Source organism: Xyrauchen texanus, chromosome 26 (genome assembly GCF_025860055.1).
Source record: "Xyrauchen texanus isolate HMW12.3.18 chromosome 26, RBS_HiC_50CHRs, whole genome shotgun sequence".
NCBI lineage: Eukaryota > Metazoa > Chordata > Actinopteri > Cypriniformes > Catostomidae > Xyrauchen > Xyrauchen texanus.
In genome coordinates, this window is record NC_068301.1 from 7,603,293 (window position 1) to 7,625,007 (window position 21,715).

The following is a 21,715-nucleotide window of genomic DNA, read 5'->3' on the forward strand; positions in this document are numbered from 1 at the left end:
AGAGAACATTTCCCAAAATGTTTAAATTGCATTGTGTTCCTCTACTGAGGGCATCATAAACAGTACAGATCAATAAAGGAGGACGTCACACTACAGGATGTAAGAGCAGGAAGTCTGGAGTAAAGCTTACTGCTGCACACATATATGAAGCATCAGGCTTTAAATTTGGTAATGTGTGCATCTACATCAGTAACTTCTTCAACCCAACTAATGTAGAAAGTGAATGATGGATGGATGGATGAAGACCAGCATGTTTTTACTGTTCGGGAAAATATTCTAAAGAGTCTTACTTTGGGAAGGCTTAGTTCTTAGGTTAAAGAATGAACAGCATAAACTGTATGACAGCATGGGAGTAAAGGTTAGATTAGTAGGGAAAAAGGGTAGTCTGCCAACAGCATTGCAAAACAAGGCAAATATCCAAGGACAAGAATTTAACATCTAAAACTTAAGATTTGAAGACCTATTAAGCTACTATATGTTTGCTTGATCTTTACAGCATAATTTTCAGTAAAAACTCTTGGATGTTTGCACCGTTTCCATGTTTGCAGCATATAGGGTTAGAATAACTTCATCAACACTCTTTCAGGAAGGTTTTTTTTCTTTAGAGTCAACATGAAATTGCACTGGCAACCCATTTCACTATTGTATTGTGATGCATTTCCAAGTGAAACCATTTGCTAATATTCAACCAATTTCCAAAATTCAACGAGAATTAATATGGAGGCTGAATGTCAAGTTCACCCTCGATAGCATCACGGTGTAACCCAATGGTAAAAAGTTATTTTTCAAAGCTATTGTTATTTTCTATAATTACTGTAATATATATTACATTAACTAGCATCAAATTACTCTTGGAAGTAATTTTTGTAGTTAACAACTGAAAATATTTTAGAAAGGCTGCATTATCTACAAGATAAGAGAAGCCTTAAACAATTCCTAAATAGCTATTTGGCTATTGGTTAAAATGTCGATGCTGACAGAAAAGTTGTTTTAGAATGGATTCAGTGCAAGACATTACATGTTTATGAATGTTTATGAATTTTGTTTTATTTCATTGTAATAATGTGCACTGGTGAATCACATAAGTACAATTTGACCAGGAGCAAGTATTAAGGAAGTAAAGGAAGGGTCAACTTTGATTTCATGTTGAGTGTGATGAATGCAGTCTGAAGAGTAAATCATACCAAACACTTCAGTCAAATGCAGCAACTTCCTGTTTAAAGCTAATATCTAACATATTTGCAGTTTTCACTTCATATTCAAGCCATCTAAAACCCTTCCTGTCATCAAGATAGAAATGACAGGTGAAAGGTATTCAACTTCAGTGCTGTTGCAGAAATTCCATCAGCCTCTAAATATGGTGCACTTTTTATTTATTAATTTTTTTGCAAAAACTGCTGTATCTCAATTCAGGGCCAGTTTTATAACTCCACACTCAACATAAAGACCAATGCAGTCTGTTGACCAGGGGATACAAATTCTGGGATTCAGCATACATCTTCACTCAATAACACACACATTTTAACCCTGTAAAATAGTTTCTTTTTTATTTAATCCATAGAGTTTTTCAATCTCTGAAAAACCCAATATGAGCTGATTTATATCTGATAGTTTTTAGGCAAACAAGCTCTACACATTGTAGATTGTTCTACATTTCATGCATAGTAACAAGTTGTTTTCCTTCTAGTTACACAATCCTTTACAAACCCGACTCTCGTTTATGCCCCTTAATCAATAGACAACAAACGGCTCCTAATGACAATTTGAGTGTGTATCCAAGTTTGTGGCACCTGAAGGCGTTTGCAGAGTGAGCGCAGGTCCTCACTGTTTAGCGCATCTATCCGCCGGTAGTACTCTGTCACAGAAACTACCTAATGCACAAACAGAACAGTAGTGACCCAAGAAAGTCAAGCAAACATAAAATAACTTAAGTATATGAGGGGTATGTTGGGCATCCAAAATGCAGCTGAGGGTATGGAAGAAGGTTTTTGGTTACTACATTCATTTTCTGCATAAACTGATTAAAAAAATTGTGCAGTCTCCAGTTGCATGGAAGAAGGTTTGCATGCATGTTGTCACTGTGAAACAACTTTCAGTGCAAGTTTAAATACAACATCATGAAGGAGTAACTAATGCAAGGATTTACATTTTTGTGTGAACAATCCCTTTAATTTTGATAAGAGGGGATGTGCACAACATAAACAACAAGTCCAAAATAGCAAACAAGCATCATTAAAAAATATTGGCAGGGCGGAGGCGGGGCCGGGTCGTGATGCTACACACCCGGCCCCTGATCAGGCTAGTTAAGCCCTCAAGAGGGATAAAGGCCGACCTGGAGATGGCAGTGTGACAGAGAGAGAGAGATTTATGGGCATCTGTGTGTGTGTTTGTCTTTTCTCAGGGTTCTCGCCTCCTCCTTTTTACCAATTCCTTTACACTGGTGCCGAAACCCGGGAAGGAGGAGGGATGCACCTTAGTGGATTTCTCGCCGCTAACACCCACCCCAAAGGAGCAGCCGCGGCCATCTGCCAGAGGACGGAGGAGCCCGGTCGCCTGGAAACGGAGGAACGGCTGGCGACCGCGAGGGGAGGAGGGGCTCCCACCATCAACCAAAAACGCGGAGGAGTGTTCTGTCCGCCAGGGGCCGGAGGACTGCCTCTGATCCGCCCGGGGAGGTGCGGCTGTCGTCCTTTAGAGGGTGGAGGAGTGACCGAGGACCAAGCTATGGCGTATCGGAGAACCAGCGAGTAAGTGGGGTTTTTTCTCTCTGTCTCTCCCACTGCCGCTCCGTGTTGGCCTTTCCCTCTCTTTTAAATTTTACTGTTTATTTTGGGTGGTACTTCACTGTTACAGTGAGTACCCGCTGTTTTAATTATTATTGTTGTTTCCCTCCCCCTGTCCCCTCCCATATTCAGGACCTGCCAGCAGACAGGGCCGGAAGGGAACTACTTGTATCTTGGTAGTCCATTGATAGTGTTTCAAAGCACTTCAAAGCCCCTTTGACCCATGTGTTGAGACAGAGAGAGATCGACAAGACTGTAGTCGGTCCAGATCTCATGTCAGCAATAAGCTTAAACTAACAGGATTCACTTGATGAGGTCAAACAGCACTGTCTAAAAGACAGCTCAGACGTCACGGAAAAGACATCTGCAACAACTTCCCCAGCCAAGCTGCTTTGCAGTCTGTTGTGTCTCAAAGCTAGGGTGGCGAGTTGTCCCGTTTTTCCCGGGACAGTCCCGTATTTAAGCATTTTTTCTAGTGTCCCTACTTATTCTGGAAAAAATGGTGTTATATCCCATATTCCCCCACTCCTAAAATTTTGCTTTCGCCTATACGTCTTTCCCAGTCACGTGAGAATTCTAATCAAAGGTAGCCAAGGATATGGCTTATAAAACTGATAAAATCACACCATGTTATTTGAAGTACATGATTGGATTATACTATCCAATCACAATCCCCTATCAATAGACATCCAGTTAGTGAACTGATTGAAGAGGCTGGAAAAATGTCAAGGAGGCGTGCATGTACATTTAATGAGGATCTTCAAAAAGAGTTTACATTTCTAAAAAAGCAGTCACAGACAGAGCCTAGTAAAGTAAGGTGTGATATTTGTGGAGCTCATTTTTCCATCGCCCATGAAGGCCGCACTGACATCGCGGAGCATGTTCATACAAAAATCAAGTGGATGCTGCTAAAAGTAAGTGTGCCACGGCAAGTGTTAGCGATTGTTTTTGTGAAGCAAAGGTGCACGCAAGTGAAGGGCTTTTTGCATATCATTCTGTTAGTTTTGGAAATTAATGACCTGAGAAACGTCTTACAGGCCAGGCTGGAGGAATCATTCTTATCCTCTGACATTAAAAAGCAGTTGGATGCCCTGGTTGAAGCTGGTGACATGCAAACGGATGATTTCTTTTGTGCAGTGAGAAACTTTTATTCAGTGAACGAAACTTTCGAAACCTTTATACCTCCAAAATTGGAGCCGCTCATTGGAGAACACAGAAAAACTTCAGTGGGCCCTACTGAGAGACATCCCAGAGTAGAAAGATTTTGAGAGCAGCTTTGAACTTTTCTACTCCAGAATCTCCTCTCTCAGTTTGACTGACAAAACCATGCTATTTGATGAGTGGGCTTGAGCGAAAAACATTGTCACTCGTGGCATCACTGAGTGGAACATGAACAAGATGGCCATGTCTGAGAGATGGACAGACATTTTTTGTGAGCTGAAGAGCAAGACCATCAACTTTGGAGTTTTAGCAGAGGTCGTGGAGTTTGTTTTAAGCCTGCCTGGGACATCTGCATCTGTGGAGCGTGTGTTCTCATTAATGAATGCAGTATGGACACCAGATAAATCTCGACTTGAGTGTAACAGTCATGAAGGCAATGATTTTCCTCTTAATTTTGGAAAAGACTGCACTGCATTTTACTATTAAATAACTGAGAATAATTGCTATCAGTGAAAAGTACAAGGTAACAACAGTTACAGATGCAGATGCACCCTCTAATTCACATTGAGCTGCGCCTAGGTAAGGATATGTCAATAAAATTTTTGCTGTGAGGGAGCAGGGATGCACTACTGACTGGGCCAATGGGGCCAATGCCCAGGGGGGCCCTTCAAACACCCCCCCCAAACAACTTTTGGGCAAACCCCCGGTCAAGAACTTTGGGGGGGGAGGGGATAATTATCTTGGAGATAATTGGCCCTGGGGCCTATGCAAGTCGTCATCCGTCCCTACGAGGGAGCCGTCCCATTTTCCACAAGCAGGAATCTGGTCACCCTAGTCAAAGCAACATAAAAATAGTGCTTCCAAAATGTAAACCTGCTCTTGTAATGGAGCCAGAGTTTTGTATAACTCCTAAAAATAGAAAGACAGCTTTATAAATGCAATGTATTCTGTATAACGCTACTAAACTTAACAGTGCTTAATTTGAGGAATTGCAATTTATTACTAAACAGACACTACAACACACATTCCTACCCTGTCCTTAAACAAATGTAGCCCTGACTATAGAGATTAATTACAACAAACGGTAATGTCAATATATGGTTAATATTCGTGCATTTTGCAAGCAGCAATTTGTTAAGTAATTGTATGCATATACAGCTTCAATAGTAAAAGCAGTTAGTTATGTTGATATGTCATTTCTATAAATAACTGTGAAACAGCGGGAAATAGCGGTGCTGCGCGAAGATGAACGCAAACATTCAGCAATGCGCTGGTAAGGGGGCGTTCACTCATGACACGTTATTGTGTTCGGTATAGGTAGATATACCTACACATGCGTCAGACAGATGTCTTTGGCCGCTGTGTCATGTTTTTGATCTGTTCACATCAGACACGTTTTGAGACTACGCTCACAAAAAAAAAAAAAAAAAATTGATCAGGTAAAAAAAGACAGCTATTTTGTGTTCCGTCCAGTTTGTTTTTTTACAGTGCCAGAAAGTTTTCGGTCTGAACGACCCTTTTTGACTGTCGCGTTTTGGTTTATTCCGTTGTGCTAGTCGGTCTGTTTTTAAAAACAAAAACGTGTCCTGTATGTAGGACCCCATAATTCGTATAGCAAAACTTTTAAAAGTATTTTTAGGCAAAACTAACGACCAATAAAGAGCAAATGCTGCAGGTGTTGTTTCTCATCATGTTACCGCAAAAACAACTTTGAGTAATTCTTATAGTATGTTCGGAATTAAATACAAACATACTGCATTGTACAGTATGCTATTGCATTCCTAGGATTAGTATTACTGCTAAAAACAAGTGTCTTACAAACGTCTAATTGCATCATTACCAACAATAAGCAACTATAAAACAGCTCACTTTCATACTATTTAATGTGCACTAAGTCAAGTGCACTTACACACAATTAATTAGAACCACAGGGCACATGTTTTTCTTTTTTTATTACCAGGCCAAAGCTGTATTTGGGCGTCAGCTGACATCCCTCCTTAATTCTTCTGGAGAAAAACATCACTTCTGCTGAGAGACATGTGCGTTCATCCGAAATAAAGTATCCACATGGACTCAAGGAGCTACAGACGCTCTTAGAAGTGACCTAAAGGCTTTGCACGCTGTTTATATTCGACCCGGACCAATAAGATCCCAGGGCAACAGAAAAGAGTGAACTCATGTGGCCTTCCCTCTTGCCACACCAGATAAGAGGCAGCAGAGCTTGAGTCATACTTTATATAAAGTCAAATTCTGGAAGATAATATAAACAAACATTTTTATAGCCCAGTACCTATCCATCTAACATCCAACAGAATATATATCTCGCTTACAGTATCTAATAACTAGTTATCTAAAATAAAACTTAAGTAACTATTCTTACTAGTTTTAATTAAGTTTAGAAAATTAAGTAGAAATGACTCTAAACCCTAAAGTTGTCATTAATAAAAACAATAAAATTAAACTATTTTAAACAATTAAACAGAACTTGAAATGACACATTTTGGAATCATGACTCAAATATATATGTTCTATAAACTTTGGCTTTGAGTAATACTAACTCAAAATTATCAAGTACAAAATCGGGATACCCATAAGGCCTTACGCTTGAATAAATGATGTTTGTTTTGGTCAGGACAAGGGAACTTATGGGGAAATACAATAATTGTTATTAAAAAACATATATAGTTTTAATTTCAAATGACATTTGTTGTTGTTATTAGTGTTACCTCTTGTAAACTTGGAGCCTGTGAAATTTAAGTAATTCTTCTTTACTCAACTGTTCTTCACCAAAGTGCAGTTTTATGTGCACCCAGAAGTTCTGAGGAGAATCTACTGTGCTATATAGCTAACCTAGAGTCCATTCATAATATTCCATATACTGTATAAGACGTCCTATAACTCAATTTAAATAATCAAATAAATACAACAATACATTAAATCACAGATATATCATTTAGTTCAATTTACTTGAGCCAAATAGGTATGTTTACATAAAAAAAGAATGCAAATCGATTGCCTTAAAAAATCTAAATAAGGTCAACTAATTATTTTACAGTGTATTGTATATAAAATAAGTATATAAGTATATTTTTATAATTAGTATATACCCTCTTGAGATCCAGCAACAACATTTAAAATAATAAAATATTAAAATTAAAAGAAATAAATAAACATATTCTATCATATCACTAGGGAGAATACATGAACTGATGATGAATGGCAAAATGTGTCCCTCTTTACCTGTATTCACCCTATTATTATTACAGTATCTCATCATAATGTCAAATAACATTAGTATTGTTAATACTATTACCATTATTATATTGGCCACAACCTCATTTTATGTCATATCAAAGCCCTGAATGTCCTATTTAAGATACAACAGGACTTACTGTAAAATAGTGATGTGTATGGTCTCTGTGATATTAACAAAAATATATGGATCTCGTGATATAAACAATACTATTTACGGTATCTATTAATATTCACGCTTCCGTTCTCTTCATTGATTATTCACACTAATTATCTTAGACCATAAAACAATAAAAAGTATGATCCGTATTTAAAATTCAGATCGTCTTCCTAAACGAAGTCTAGAAGTGGTTTAAAAAGGGTTGATGATCAAATAAATATGTTCATATGAAGGCTAACAATCCATACGGCAAAGCCAAACACATTACAATAAAAGATAATGTTACATACCAGTTCAACAAATCCTTTGAAGGGAAAAGATGTTGTTGTAAGACACTACAACAGGCCATTAAATCAACATAGACAATGATTGGAAACAGTATCATGCATGCATCCATACTAAATGTTAGTAAGTACTGTACATAAACAACATGGTTCATCTAAGGCTGAACTCTGGAAGAAAGAGACAACACATACATACACACAAATGCTGCAATGTTGCTGTTAACAACAAGCTCATGTGTTCAGGAGAGAACATAAACATCACGTAAGCATATTCATGATCACAAACAACATATCTCAGCAACAAAAACAGCATAATCATCAAATACAGTTTAAATCAAGACACACAATACACACATGCATGAATTATATTTAAAATTTTAATTGAATATAAATGAAAAATCTAAGTTACATTTTAATTTTAATATAATTTAAATAAATCCATTATATTTAGATATTATTGCATGTACACTACCAGTTAAAAGTTTGGACAAGGGGGCCTGGGTAGCTCAGCGAGTATTGATGCTGACTACCACACCTGGAGTCGTGAGTTCGAATCCAGGGCGTGGTGAGTGACTCCAGCCAGGTCTCCTAAGCAACCAAATTGGCCCGATTGTTAGGGAGGGTAGAGTCACATGGGGTAACCTCCTCGTGGTCGCCATAATGTGTGGTTCTCGCTCTCTGTGAGGTGCATGGTGAGTTGTGCGTGGATGCCACGGAGAATAGAATGGGCCTCCACACACGCTACATCTCAGCGGTAACTGACTCAACAAGCCACGCGATAAGATGTGGGATTGATGGTCTCAGACACGGAGGCAACTGAGATTCATCCTCCACCACCTGGCTTGAGGCGAGTGATTACACCACCATGAGGACTTAGAGTGTATTGGGAATTGGGCATGCCAAATTGAGGAGAAAAATGGGATAAAATCCAATAAAAAAAAGTTTGGACAAACCAACTCCTTCTTAATTGTATTGTATTTTTGACTAGTAATGTATACATACAGTAATACTATAAAATCTTAAATAGCTTCTATAGATTTGTAGTTTTACCTTACTAGTTCACTAGTGCAATTGTTATTAAATTAGTAAACCAATTGACAATTAAAAGACAAGTTCTGATTGATCATATTTGTACTTTTGGCAAATGATTTTAATGCATGTTTCTTACAGAAACTGCTGTTCCTACCTCCCAGTCCTTGAATGTGATATCTGGCACTGGTCTGTCGTGCTCCCCACTTTCAGCATCCTGGTTCTTTTTAACCACTACAAACCTAGGCTCCCGTGTCACTCCCACCAACCCTTCCCCATACACATCTGGGGTCCACTGGACAAAGAACGCAAATAGGTGGCCTGACCTAGAGAGAACACACACATAACATGGCCAGTGTTCATTTGGAGAATGGCATCTTGATGCTACCTTGAAAATGCAAAAGATCAGTCCAGTCTGGACCTCTTCATTCATGCTCCCACTACTTTTCATCATGCTCTTTTTAGTTGCCCATATCTCCATAGTAAAATGTCAAATGGCCATTTTAAAGACTGCATTTATTTTTTTCTACCAACTGCAGTCTCCCTATGTGCTGTAAAAGGAATGTTTAGTAAAAAAAATTGTTTCTATGGTATACTGGAAAACAATGATAAGCATTTCATAAGTTTTAAAGGCTTTTATTGGCGAAAACATTCAATATATGCAGAGTCAATAATTACAGTGTTGACCCTTGTTCTTCATAACCTATGCAATTCACTCTGGCATGCTGGATATCAGCTTCTGGGTCAAATCCTGACTGATGGCAATCCATTCTTGCCTTATTAGTGCTCGGAGTTGATCACAATTTGTGGGCTTCTGCTTGTCCACTCGTCTTTTGAGGATTGACCACAGTTTCTCTATGGGGTTAATATCTGGGGAGTTGCCTGGCCAAGGATCGAAAATTTCAATGTAATGATCTCTGAGCCACATCATTATCACTCTTGCCTTGTGACATGGTGCTTCATCATGCTGGAAAATGCACGGATCATCACCAAATTGCTCCTGGATCGTTGTGAGAAGTTGCTCTTGCAGTACGTTTTGATACCATACTTTATTCATGGCAGAGTTTTTGGGCAGAATTGTGAGAGGGCCACTCCCTTGGATGAAAAGCAACCCCACACATGGATGGTCTCAGGATGCTTCACTGTTGGCACGACATAGGACTCATGGTAGCATTCACCTTTTCTTCTCCAGACTGTCGATTTTTCAGGTGTCCCAAACAGTCAGAAGAGGGCTTCATCAGAGAAAATAAATTTGCACCAGTCTTCTGCTGTCCAATCCTTGTACTTCCTGTAGAATTTCAGTCTGTCCTGTTTCTTGGAGAGAAGTGGCTTCTTTGCTGCCCTTCTTGACAACAGGCCATTGTCCAGAAGTGTTCGCCTCACTGTGTGTGCAGATGCACTTACACCAACCTGCTGCCAATATTCAGCAAGCTCTGCACTGGTGGTGACACTATTCCATAGCTGACTCCTCAGGAGGAGATGGTCCTGGCTCTTGCTGGACACTCTGGGACATCCTGAAACCTTCTTTACTGCAGTTGAACCTCTCTCCTTGAAGTTCTTGATTAGGGCTGGACTGGTAATCTGACATACCAGGCATTTTCTGGTGGGCCAATGCACTTTGGGGCCGATCAGGCCGTGAAACGTGCTTAATGATAATAATAAGCAAAAATTAGCCACCTCGTTATGCATAACAGACCACAAAATGGTGCCAAGATATGCAGAAAAGGACAGCGAATGATGTTAGCTGGTCATTTTGTGCCAGGGTCAAAAAACTGTGAAATTTGTTTTTTGTGATGAAGATAATTTTTTTTGCAATTATTTTAAATTAATCTGATCACTCTGCACAATAATCTAGAAACAATGTGAATCAACACCACAACAACTGAAGCAGAAAACTTTGCGAAACACAAAATGTATGTCACTGCCAATACTTTTGACTATGGCTGTACAGTGGCTTCAAAATGTATTTTGATCCTTAAAGGGGTAGTTCACCCAAAAATAAAAATCCTCTCATCATTCACTAACCCTAATTCAATCCTAGATGTGTATGACTTTCTTTCTTCTGCTGTACACAAAGAGTTTTGCAGGTCCTCACAATGTAAATGAATGAGTACCTAAAATGTAAAGCTCCAAAAGGAAATAAAAGTCATCCATAAGAATTCAGTGGTTTAATCAATGTCTTCTAAAGTTATATGATAGGTTATATGATAGGTGTGGGTGAGAAACAGATAAATATTTAAGTCAATTTTTATTTTCAATCTCAACTTTTGCCCAAAACAAAAGAAGAATAATGTGAAAGTGATTCACATTCTTCATGCATATCGCCACCTACTGGGCAGGGAGGAGAATTTAAAGTAAAAAAGGACTTAAGTATCTATATCATATCACTTTTGAAATCATGGATTTAAACACTGGAGTCTTATGGATTACTTTTATCTTGCCTTTATGTGCATTTTGAAGCTTCAAAATTATAGTACCTGCTGATGTATTCTTATTAAATCTTTGTTTATGTTCTACTGAAGAAAGAAAGTCATGCACATCTGGGATGGCATGAGGGTGAGTAAATGACAAGAGAACTATTTCTTTAAGTGACATTTTAAAATATACAAATGTCATTGCATTAATATAATACACACACAATGGCCTGATCATGGGAAGGTTTGTTCACAGAAATTCCAAATGGCTCCTGGGATCACATGGCTACAGCTTACAGGCAATAACAAATATACATATACACTCAGAATGTTCTATATGCCAGTGATTCTAAACTGTTTATGCTTCAGAATCAAGATTTTAAAATGGACATCAAGTGTAGATCCAAAACAGTGCTAATATTATTGAATACATTTACATTATAAAAGTAAAATAAAAATGCTCTCAGCAGCCAATAATTCACTGCAAACACAAACTATTTTAAAAGTTGATCAGCCTTTTTATTTAGCTATTTCTTAATTATGTGCGATTTTATGCTAAGTTGTATGTTATTTTTTGCATATAACAATATTTTATCCCTCCTGTCTGCAACACTGTCAGGACAGACCTATGACCCACTTTTAGGTCATGACCCACCAGTTGAGAACCACTGTTAATGCGGTGCAGAACTGAGAAATGGATCACCGTCATGGATCATGTGGCTGGCCACATAACTGGGTCAGACAGCAGTAGGAAAGTTATCTCTGCTGTTCATCCCTTAGATAAACAGCCAATATATATATATATATACATATACTTAGTAATGCATTACACCAAACACTGCTTCTATTAGGGATGACATCATTTTCTTTTTTAAATTTACATGGATTTATTGCCCCAGGGGAAACAAGGATAAAAAACACATATGGAGCTTGTAAATCTCTCTTAATCTGTTTTACTGTTGCTGAATATGTGTTTTATATAGAAGTAACAGATTTTGTGATGGATTGCATAAGGCTTTATTTTTGACCATTAAGATTAGTAAGTCAAGTAATTAGTCTCAGACATTTCTACACAGTGCGTTTAGATTGATCTACTGTAGATTCCAAAAGAGACTAAGGATGGACATAAGAAACTGACCTTGCAGATTTATGTAGTTAAACTTGAGACAAAATTCATGCACCCAAACAATTCCTTAGACTTTGATTTCAAGAGTTTGACAAGAGTCCAAAAAGACAATTTATTGAAAATAGGCTGCACTAATGGCTTGTTCAGAAATTTTCATGAGTGTGAAGTCACATGCAAAGAGGTCATAAAACCACAGGTCATAAAAGGGGCCAGAAATATTTTTGGGAAAATGGTCAATTAAAATTAATAATGAAAGACATTTTTATATTTTTGCTGCTAGAAATCTTTATTACCATTATTAGTAAACTTCAAGGGAAAAAATACAATTATATAAAAACATTTAGGATATGCTTCTTTAAAATGAAACAAAATTGCTACGTGTTTGCTAGGGTGTCTGGGTGCTTGCTAGAGTATTGCTAGGTGGTCGCTTAATGGCCTAAGTCTCTTTGATATTCAAGTTGCAAGAAAAGCCTTGGATTACTCTTTCAATGCATTTACATTTATGCATTTGGCAGACGCTTTTATCCAAAGCGACTTACAGAGCCCTTATTACAGGGACAATCCCCCCGGAGCAACCTGGAGTTAAGTGCCTTGCTAAAGGACACAATGGTGGTGGCTGTGGGGATCAAACCAGCAACCTTCTGATTACCAGTTATGTGCTTTAGCCCACTACGCCACCACCACTGCAAGTCTATGGATTTTTATTTTGCCCATTGTATTGCCCAAAAATCATTAGTTTGTTACCAACAAAAATAATACCACACCCATCCTCAATAAGTCGCCCAATTTAAGGTACTATTCATGTCTGCAGCACAAACATTGCAAATTCTGCACTGCAGTTAATACATATTGTTAGGGTTTTGTTCAAATCGCTAACACAAAGTATAAGCAAAAGCAATTGCTATGTTTGCCACTAATAAAGTAATACTCCCTTGCACTTAGCCAGCTAATAAATGTACTAAACCTTAGTCTGGAGCAGCACACCAGTAAACACACTTCACACTTAAGCAGGACAGGAAGGTGATATTTTAAATGATGGGAGGCCAAACTGGGAATAGCACTAACCTCTCAGACGGAATGGCGAACCAGTACTCATGCTTCCTGTCTCTTTGGGCGTACTGCTGCATGGAGGCATTGGCATGGGACACAAAGGTCTTCCGCATGGCCCTGCCAACTCGCAGACACAGGAACTTATGGGACTTCTGCTTGTTTTTGGGACCCGACACAACTGGGCAAGGAAATAACTGGTTATTCACACTTATATTAGGAGGTAAAATTGAAATATTAATCCTGCATTCTATTTTTATCAACTGAGATTATAGAATACACAATTAATTTATACTAGATATAACATATGCTAAAAAAAGATGTCATTTTGAGTGAGCTGATGTGTTTAGAGTGCTTGAGAGATTAATAATGGCAGAAATTAATTCTGTGGATCTACGTCCAATCAAGCAAGACTAACTGCAAATTAATCTTTTGGTTTATTTTAAGGGCAACATTCTCATTAGTGCAGCCAGATTGCAGCAGTGATATAGCAGGATTATATGTAGGCTGACACTTTAATATATCTTCAAGTTCTATTATATCATAAAGTATTTGATATAATTTATAGTAGCAATACCCCTTGAGATCGAGGGGCAAGACAGAGAGCTAAAAGGAGAAATATGCTCAAAGACAATATGAAATGGCTGGTGCAACCCATTTTACTTCCAGAACGTGATGGATCTCCAAATGAAATTGGATATTCAACAAGAAAAAGAAAAGTAGAGTAAAACTTGATAAACTTTGTCCTTCAAAAATTTTTGGGATTGTGAAAAGTGGGAGCTCCATACCAGAATATTATACAAATACTATCTGTACCTGCCATTATTGCCGTAACCTTTTATACATTAATGTTAAAAGGGATTCAACTATTACCGAGATTTTAGAAATGCTGCATTATCTATAATAATAGCCTAAAACAATGCCTAAATAGCTATTTGGCTATTGATAAACTTTAGAGGTCGACTGATAGTGGATTTTGCAAATACCGATAATTAAGGTAGTGGAAACATTTTCATATCGTCACATTTTTCTTTGCATACACTCGCTTCGATTAAAAAATATATCATTATCAGAGGAGACTGGAGGAATAAAAAAAAAAACTATAGGCAACTATTGGCATAGATTTTTGCAGATAACTGATAGTTCCAAAAAGCAACTATCAGCACTGATTAATCTGTAAAACCAATCTATCAGTCTACCATTAGTAAACATTAACCAATTGCCCACAAGGCTTTGGTGACATCAGCCAAAAACGAAAGGCATTTTAGAGGTGGAGCAAGTTATTATACTTTGATAAAAGATTACGACAAACGTATATATTTTTTTGGAATAACCTGCGATAATGAATTAAGTATGCACAATATGTTAAAGAACAAGTATTAATAAAGAAAATATGGTTATTCCAATAATATTTTGACTGTAAATAGTAAGCTAACAATCGGTTACCGTCCTCTGAACTCTGCCCCTCTTCTGCTACAACCTCATTGGCTATTGTAACCTCACTGGACATTCCTTGTTCCCCTTCCCTCTTCATATTATTGGTAGATTGCATAGTATGTTCCCCCCGGTTTTTCTGAGTCTCCTGGCCTTTTGCTGAATCCTCAGCTGCTACAGTGTACGAACAAAGTGACTCATAGTTGACTCGTGATTTGGCTTCGTCCACAGGTTGGTCCTTTTTTGCGTTTTCCAGATCATTCCCTGACAGCACCTCATTGAATACGTCTGCAGGATTCAGGCTTTTAGTAATGCCACTATCCCTCAACCCTGTTTCCTCAGTGTCTGTATTTTGTATCACTCCTTTTACATCCTTTTTGTCAGCCATTGAAGGTTCTTCCAAGGCTATGGCAGCCTGGTTGATGGTCTGCATTGATTCAGAAGATGCCCCTGAGGATTTTATCAGCTGCAGTTCGTCAGAAGATGTCGCAACACCGTCATCACGTACTGGTGAAAGTTCAGACTCGGTAAAAACGTCTTCGGACAGTGAAGCTTCTGTGCTACGAGGGGCCGTACTGGCGCTGTCGTTGCCCGTCTCGTGGATTCGGTGTGCCGCATCGGTGGTATTTAGACGTGGCACTCTCTTGGGGTGGCTTACCTCCGTTGCAGAAGGATCTAGCGTCAGATCTCTAGGATGACACAAAAATATGAATAAATATATAAATGAATGTCCTTTAAAAGAAATTCTGAGTGGTTGCAAGGGCATTACTTAGTGGATGCTAGGGTGTTTTGGGTGGTTGGTTGCTAAGGTATTGATAGGTGGTTGCTATTGCATTGCTTAGCAGTTGCTAGTGTATACTGGGTGGTTGTTAGGTTGTTGCTATGCATTTGCAAAGGTGTTCTTGGTGGTTGCTACAGCATTGCTTGGTGGATTCTAGGCAATTTCTTGGTGGTTGTTAATATGTTGCATTGCAGTGGTGTTCTGTTGGTTGCAAGGGTGTTTTGGGTGGTTGCTAGGGTATTACTTGGTGGTTGTTAGGCCATTGCTTTAAAGTGGTGCTCTGGAAAGTTGCTAGGGCATTGCTAGGTGGTTGCTAGTTTTGCAGTTGCTAGGGTGATCTGGGTGGTTGTCGAGGTGTTGCTATGTGTGTGCAAAGGTTCTCTGAGTGGTTGCTTGGGTGTTCTGGGTGGTAACTAGGGCATTGGTTGGTGGTTGCTAAGACATTCTGAGTGGTTGCTATGGTGTTCCGGGTAGTTGCTAGGTTGTTCTGAGTGGTTGCTAGGGCATTTCTTGGTGGTTGTTAGGGCATTGCTTTACAGTGGTGTTCTGGAAATTTGCTAGAGCATTGCTAGGTGGTTACTAGTGCATTGCTTTGCAGTTGCTAGAGTGATTTGTGTGGCTGTCAGGGTGTTGCTATGCATTTGCAAAGGTGTTCTGAGTGGTTGCTTGGGTGTTCTGTGTGGTTACTAGGGTATTGCTTGGTGGTTTCTATTGCATTTCTTTGTGGTTGTTAGTATGATGCTTTGCAGGTGTTTTGATTGGCTGTTGGAGTATTGCTATGCATTTGAAAAAGTGTTCTAAGTGGTTGCTTGGTTGTTCCAGGTGGTTGCAAGGGTGTTTTGGGTGGTTGCTAGAGCATTGCTTGGTAGTTGGTAGTGCATTGCAGTATTTGCCTGGTGCTGCTATGTGGTTGTTAGGGTGTTCAGTGCGGTTGCCAGGGCATTTCATGTGTTTGCTAAGGTGTTCTGAGTGGTTGTTAAGGTGTTTTGGGTGGTTGCTAGGGCATTGGTTGGTGGTTTCTAGGGTATTTCTTGGTGGTTGTTAGTATGTTGCTTTGCAGTAGTGTTCTGGTGGTTGCTAAGGCATTGCTAGGTGGTTGTTAGTACATTTCTTTAGATTGGTGTACTGGATAGTTGCTAGGGGATTGATAGGCGGTTGCTAGTGCATTGCAAAAATTAGGGTTATCTGGGTGGTTGACTGGTGATTCTATAAGTTAGCTTGAGTGATCGTGGTGCTTGCCTGATGCTACAGTGTACAGTATGTGATTGCTAAAGTTTTATTGTTTGTTGCCAGAGCATTGCTATATGTTCGTTAAGGTCTTCTGAGTGATTGCTAGGGAATTGCTGTTGTGGTTGTTAGTACATTGCTTTGCATTTGCTAGGGTGCTCTGGGTGGTTTCCTGGTGCTGCTATGCAGTTGCTAGAGTGATCGTGGTGCTTGCCTGAGCAATGATACAGTGTATGTGATTGCTAGGGTGTTCTGGTTGGTTCCCAAGGCATTGCTATATTTTTTAAAGATGTTCTGATTGGTTGTTAGGGTGTTCTATGTAGTCGCTTGGTGGTTATTTAGTGGCCCAAGTCGAAAGAGCTAAGTCTAAATCTTGTTACTTAGAAAATGGTTAGCACACCAATCCTCAATAAGCCACAAGTATAATTCATGTCTGTAGCACAAACGAAAAACCCCAAACCACAAGTATCAGTAGTTGTGATGCTAAAGACCGTCAAGCAACTTACGGTGGCACAAGCTCTCTGACCCTGATGTCGGTGATCTCCCTGCATAGGGCTGCAGACTGCACCTCCTCTAGGGGGCACATGATCCCGTACTCCTCACATCCTCTCTCCTGCACCAATTGGTCCGACTTATGAGGGTCAAACATGATGTTGTTTGGGGTGACCAGCAGTATACCACTAACTATCCCCTTAAAGATTAGGAAGAAGATAAAAATCAGTGAGCAAGGGAAACATTATGAAACAGAAAATTTGACCAAAGACTTTTGGTCAGGTACACATTACAGAACTGCAATTTCAGCCATTTTTTAATGTGTAATATGTATTAGATATTCATTGGAAAAAAAAAGTATAAGGACGGATTGAAGAGTGATTGATAGAAAAATAGAAGAGAATGTGAATCACATCATTATTCCAAAGTGAAATCTCTTATCTTTGAACTCACCTTGCCATCCGTGATGTATTTGCAGTTCATTTTAAGAAACTTTTCCGTAAGCGCCTCATCCTCCTCGGAAGTGGACGATACCACGCGGGCTGGTCGGGGGGCCCCGTGACCAGTGTTGTGTTGTCTTCGATGGACATCTTCTGAATCCTGGTGGGATGAAGTTGGAGTGAGAAAGAGCTCGATTAACGGTAACCCTCGCCACATCACACTGACTGAGGCCCAATCAAGAGTTCATGATAAACACTTCAACACCCACTCATGCACACACAAACACAGTCAGCATAACAGGGAGGCTTGAAAATAACAGCCAATTAAAGCATATTATAGAGAACCCTAGAGGGATCTTTACTGTAAGAAAGCTGACAGCCGGAAACCCAGGAGACCAAGGCAGGTTTCCTAGCATGATGCTGCATGGGCTGAGTTACTGTCAGCATTTTTATGTTCTGTGTGAGAGAGCTCATTATAGGACAAGAAAAAGGAAAGACATTGCTTGCTGCAAGCTGAAGCTGACACAGCAATACACATCCAGTGATTTGAAAAGGTTAATTCCAGTTTCCAAAATGTGTCATCTTTCAGTGTAAACTGCAGCAATACTAAGCCAAAATGTTTTCTTAAATTGCTTAACTAAAGTCAAAAGTCAAACACATTGTAAACTTCCTCAGTCAGGTTTAGATCAGGTTCAAGTACAAAACAAATCAAATAAAAAAACAAAACACAAACCAAAAGGCAAATAAAAAAACTAATAAAAGACTTGAACTTTTTCCATAAACCAACAGGAAATACAAAACAAACAAACAAACTAAAAAAACACAAAACAAACTATTTTAATTGTAAAAAGCTGAACACATGGTCAACTCCTCACACAGTGAACAGGTTAAGGAAAATTCACTGTATATTTCAACATTCAGCTTACACCAATTGCTCTTTGAAACAAGTTATACACTGCCACCTCTCCTGACAAACAACAATGGGGGCTCTATTTTAGTGACCACTCTAGGCACAACTGAGCGTGGGTGGGAGTGTTTGCACTATCTGTGGGTGTATGCATGCAAACTGTGGGTGTATTGTATCTTAATGAAGTGCAGATGATACACCAGCTATTGGGGAGAGGAGAGAGTAGAGTTATAGAGCCAATTAATATTTCACAATAGAAAGTCATACAGGTTCACAACATATGAGGGTGAGTAAATGATGACAAAATTATTTTTTTTTTGTTTTTTGTTTTTTTGTGTGAACTAGTTTATTACAGGATCATGTGAATACATGTAGCAAAACTAGTGAATTCACGCTATGCTTGCTTGCACGGTACATTTTTACCAATGCATGAATATTACATGTGAAAGAGTTTGTAAATGTATGGTTTCTGTGTGTGACTGCACCACTGAGTGAATACTCTGAGTTTATTAATAAGTACTCTAAAATGCTAAGCCAGAAACGGGTTACATGAATATTACAAACATATGTGCATGAATGTTTGTGTGACTGTGCATATTTTATGACTGTATAGTAACATATAGAAAAAACTCAAGGCTATTAATAGGTACAAGTATGTGTGTGTGTGTGTGTGTGTGTGCATTATTATGTGCGACATACATGTTTACACCTGAAAACAATTGAAAGTAGTACTAGTGTGTGCATTTTGTACATTTGCATGCTCTGCCCATTGATGACTCTTAAGGAAATGCAACCGTGTACCTCTATATTTCTGGCACGGACAGCAGGGCCGTTAAATCTATGACCATATGGAGCCGGAACCACACATGGACACACTCACTACTCCAACAGAGGTGACACAAACCATTTGGAAACCAATTGAAAATCACAATCCAAGACACAAATAAGGCACTCACAAGCCAGAAGTACAGAAGAGGAACTATTGTTTGATTTCAAAGGGATCTTCTTTGTTATTTGTCTTATAAAATCAACAGCTGGAGATGAACACCCAGCCAAAATAAATGTAATTTGACTGCTATTGGAATCCTGGGCTTCATAGTGGAAAAACAGCCAAAGGATAACTGGTAAGCCACCCCCTTGTGGGTATTCACATTGAAACAAAAATAAGTAAGAATAAGTTATGTGGCATAAAGCCACCTGAATCCCTTTACATACATTCTTAACAGACACTTAAACAAAGAGCCTTTCTTAAAAGTGCATTTATTAAGCTTGTCATCATTACTACGGGATGCCTTTTGTTTACATTTGTGAAGTGTTCATTTCTCAATTGTTAGTGCTGAGGCATGAATTCAAGGTTCTTATCTAGAACACTGGACTGTTAATTTTGCAGCATGAAACCAGGCTCATTTTTCAAAGAGCTAATATTGTAGTCATATGGCATGCAGTGAAATCATCTTTCTTTTGATCAAGTAAAGGGATTGCTAAGATGATAACACTGACTATGCATTAATTCTTCACTTTACATTTTTATTTAGATTTAGAGAAGTTCACATTCATTTAAGAGTACATCTGCCATGTATTCAGACAGCCTTGTATAACTATGACTTTGGCCGAGTTCTCAATGGCATACTACCAAAAGGCTCTTACTATTTCTGCCATAAGGCATGAAGTGTAAGTGTAGTATGCTCAGTATGCCAGTGAAAACTCTGCCATTGTCTGTTTTATGGGATCAACACCTGTGGAAAAAACGAAATAAAATAAAACAAAAAGCAAAACAAAACAAAACAAAGCACAGCAAAAGCAAAGCAAAAAAAAAACTAAACAAAACAAAACAAAACAAAAAGCTAAACAAAGTGAAGCAAAACAAATAACAAAATAAAATAAAACAAAAGCTAAGCAAAAACCAAACCAAAACAAAAAACAATACTAGAAAAATGTTCATGCATTTATGCTGATTTCAAAGCCAAGAGTTACACTTCAACTTGATCCTACCTTTCCAATATTTCCATTTGTTACACAGTGTAAAGAAAATGTCATTTAGCAGTGAGAGCATGGCCTTCACTTACCAGGAAATTCTGATACATGACCAACAAGCATGACCCTTCTATTAATACATGTCATCATGTCTGGCCTGGCCTACATTCAATGTGTGCACATGTACCGTATGCTTTGAGAGAGATTGATAATCAGGTGCCCGTAGAAAATCAAAACCACATCTATGCAGCTCATACATAGAACAAACATTTATTATTTCTATCAATTCATGATTATTTGCACATTCAGTAGAGGTTGCATTCCAATATGCTTATAACTAAACACAATTCAAAAAGACAATGAGTTGTGTATACAAAACTGATTTAGAACAGCAGATGTCTTTTATTTTATTTTTTATTGTAAACATATTCATGGCTGTTTTGTAGTCTAGGAAATTACCAGAAATTTTTAAAAGCCAACTTTTAATTTTGCCATGATGTTCAGAGCAAATAAAAAGTATTTCAGATGATCTCAGAAATTTAATCTAGACAAGTCTGGCACATGTTCATGAAGAGACTTGAAGACAAGCCAAAAGTATCACAGACTTTTTCTTCTTTCTGTGCAACTCGTACAGTTGATCATTATGGAGCACAGAACCAAGCCCTGGGGTGCACCTCACATCCATTTATCTGTGTAAATTAGCATTTAGTCATTACAAACAGCCATGTAGTATACACAAAAAGTAAAGGAATATTATGCAACTCGCTGAATGGACCGGCTCAGTTCAGCGACTACAAATTAAAAAGCTGGCCAAAGTAAAATAATTGAATCCATGTAAAAGTGCAAACAGTGCAAAGTGATCCTCCAAGGCACTGCTATTTCACTCACATGGTCTATTCCATAAAATCATGATCCAAGCCATTTCTCTTATTAATTTGCTGGTCATATTATACTCAAATGGACCATAATATTATTTTACTTATTACATTTAATATTGCATTTTCCTGTCCTTGGTCCAAATTATGGAAAAATATATGCTTATACATCAAAAAGAGCTAAAAGCTCAAGGAAATTTAGTTTTTCACTTTTTTGGAAGTGTTTTAAAATGGAACAATGTTGAAAAACTTCTAGGTTACGTATGTAACCTCCGTTCCCTGATGGAGGGAACGAGACGTTGTGTCGGAGAAGCGACACTAGGGGTCTC

At 38.5% G+C, this 21,715-nt stretch overlaps 1 protein-coding gene across 3 annotated transcripts in view; it reads right to left on the minus strand.

Annotated features, from left to right (window-relative positions):
* The window catches only part of LOC127620338 (oxidation resistance protein 1-like), a 73,448-nt gene that overhangs the window by 3,439 nt on the left and 48,294 nt on the right, over positions 1-21,715 (minus strand). The window contains exons 7-12 of one of the 3 annotated variants that reach the window (XM_052093541.1): positions 17,644-17,790; positions 17,205-17,389; positions 14,703-15,379; positions 13,275-13,437; positions 8,827-8,995; positions 1,791-1,871 (exon numbers count right to left, since the gene is read on the minus strand). In XM_052093541.1, coding sequence (XP_051949501.1) covers positions 1,791-1,871; positions 8,827-8,995; positions 13,275-13,437; positions 14,703-15,379; positions 17,205-17,389; positions 17,644-17,790 — 1,422 coding nt within the window. Of the gene's footprint in view, positions 1-1,790; positions 1,872-5,901; positions 6,074-8,826; positions 8,996-13,274; positions 13,438-14,702; positions 15,380-17,204; positions 17,390-17,643; positions 17,791-21,715 lie in introns of those variants that run through there. The other 2 variants (XM_052093542.1, XM_052093543.1) reach the window with 2 other exon arrangements.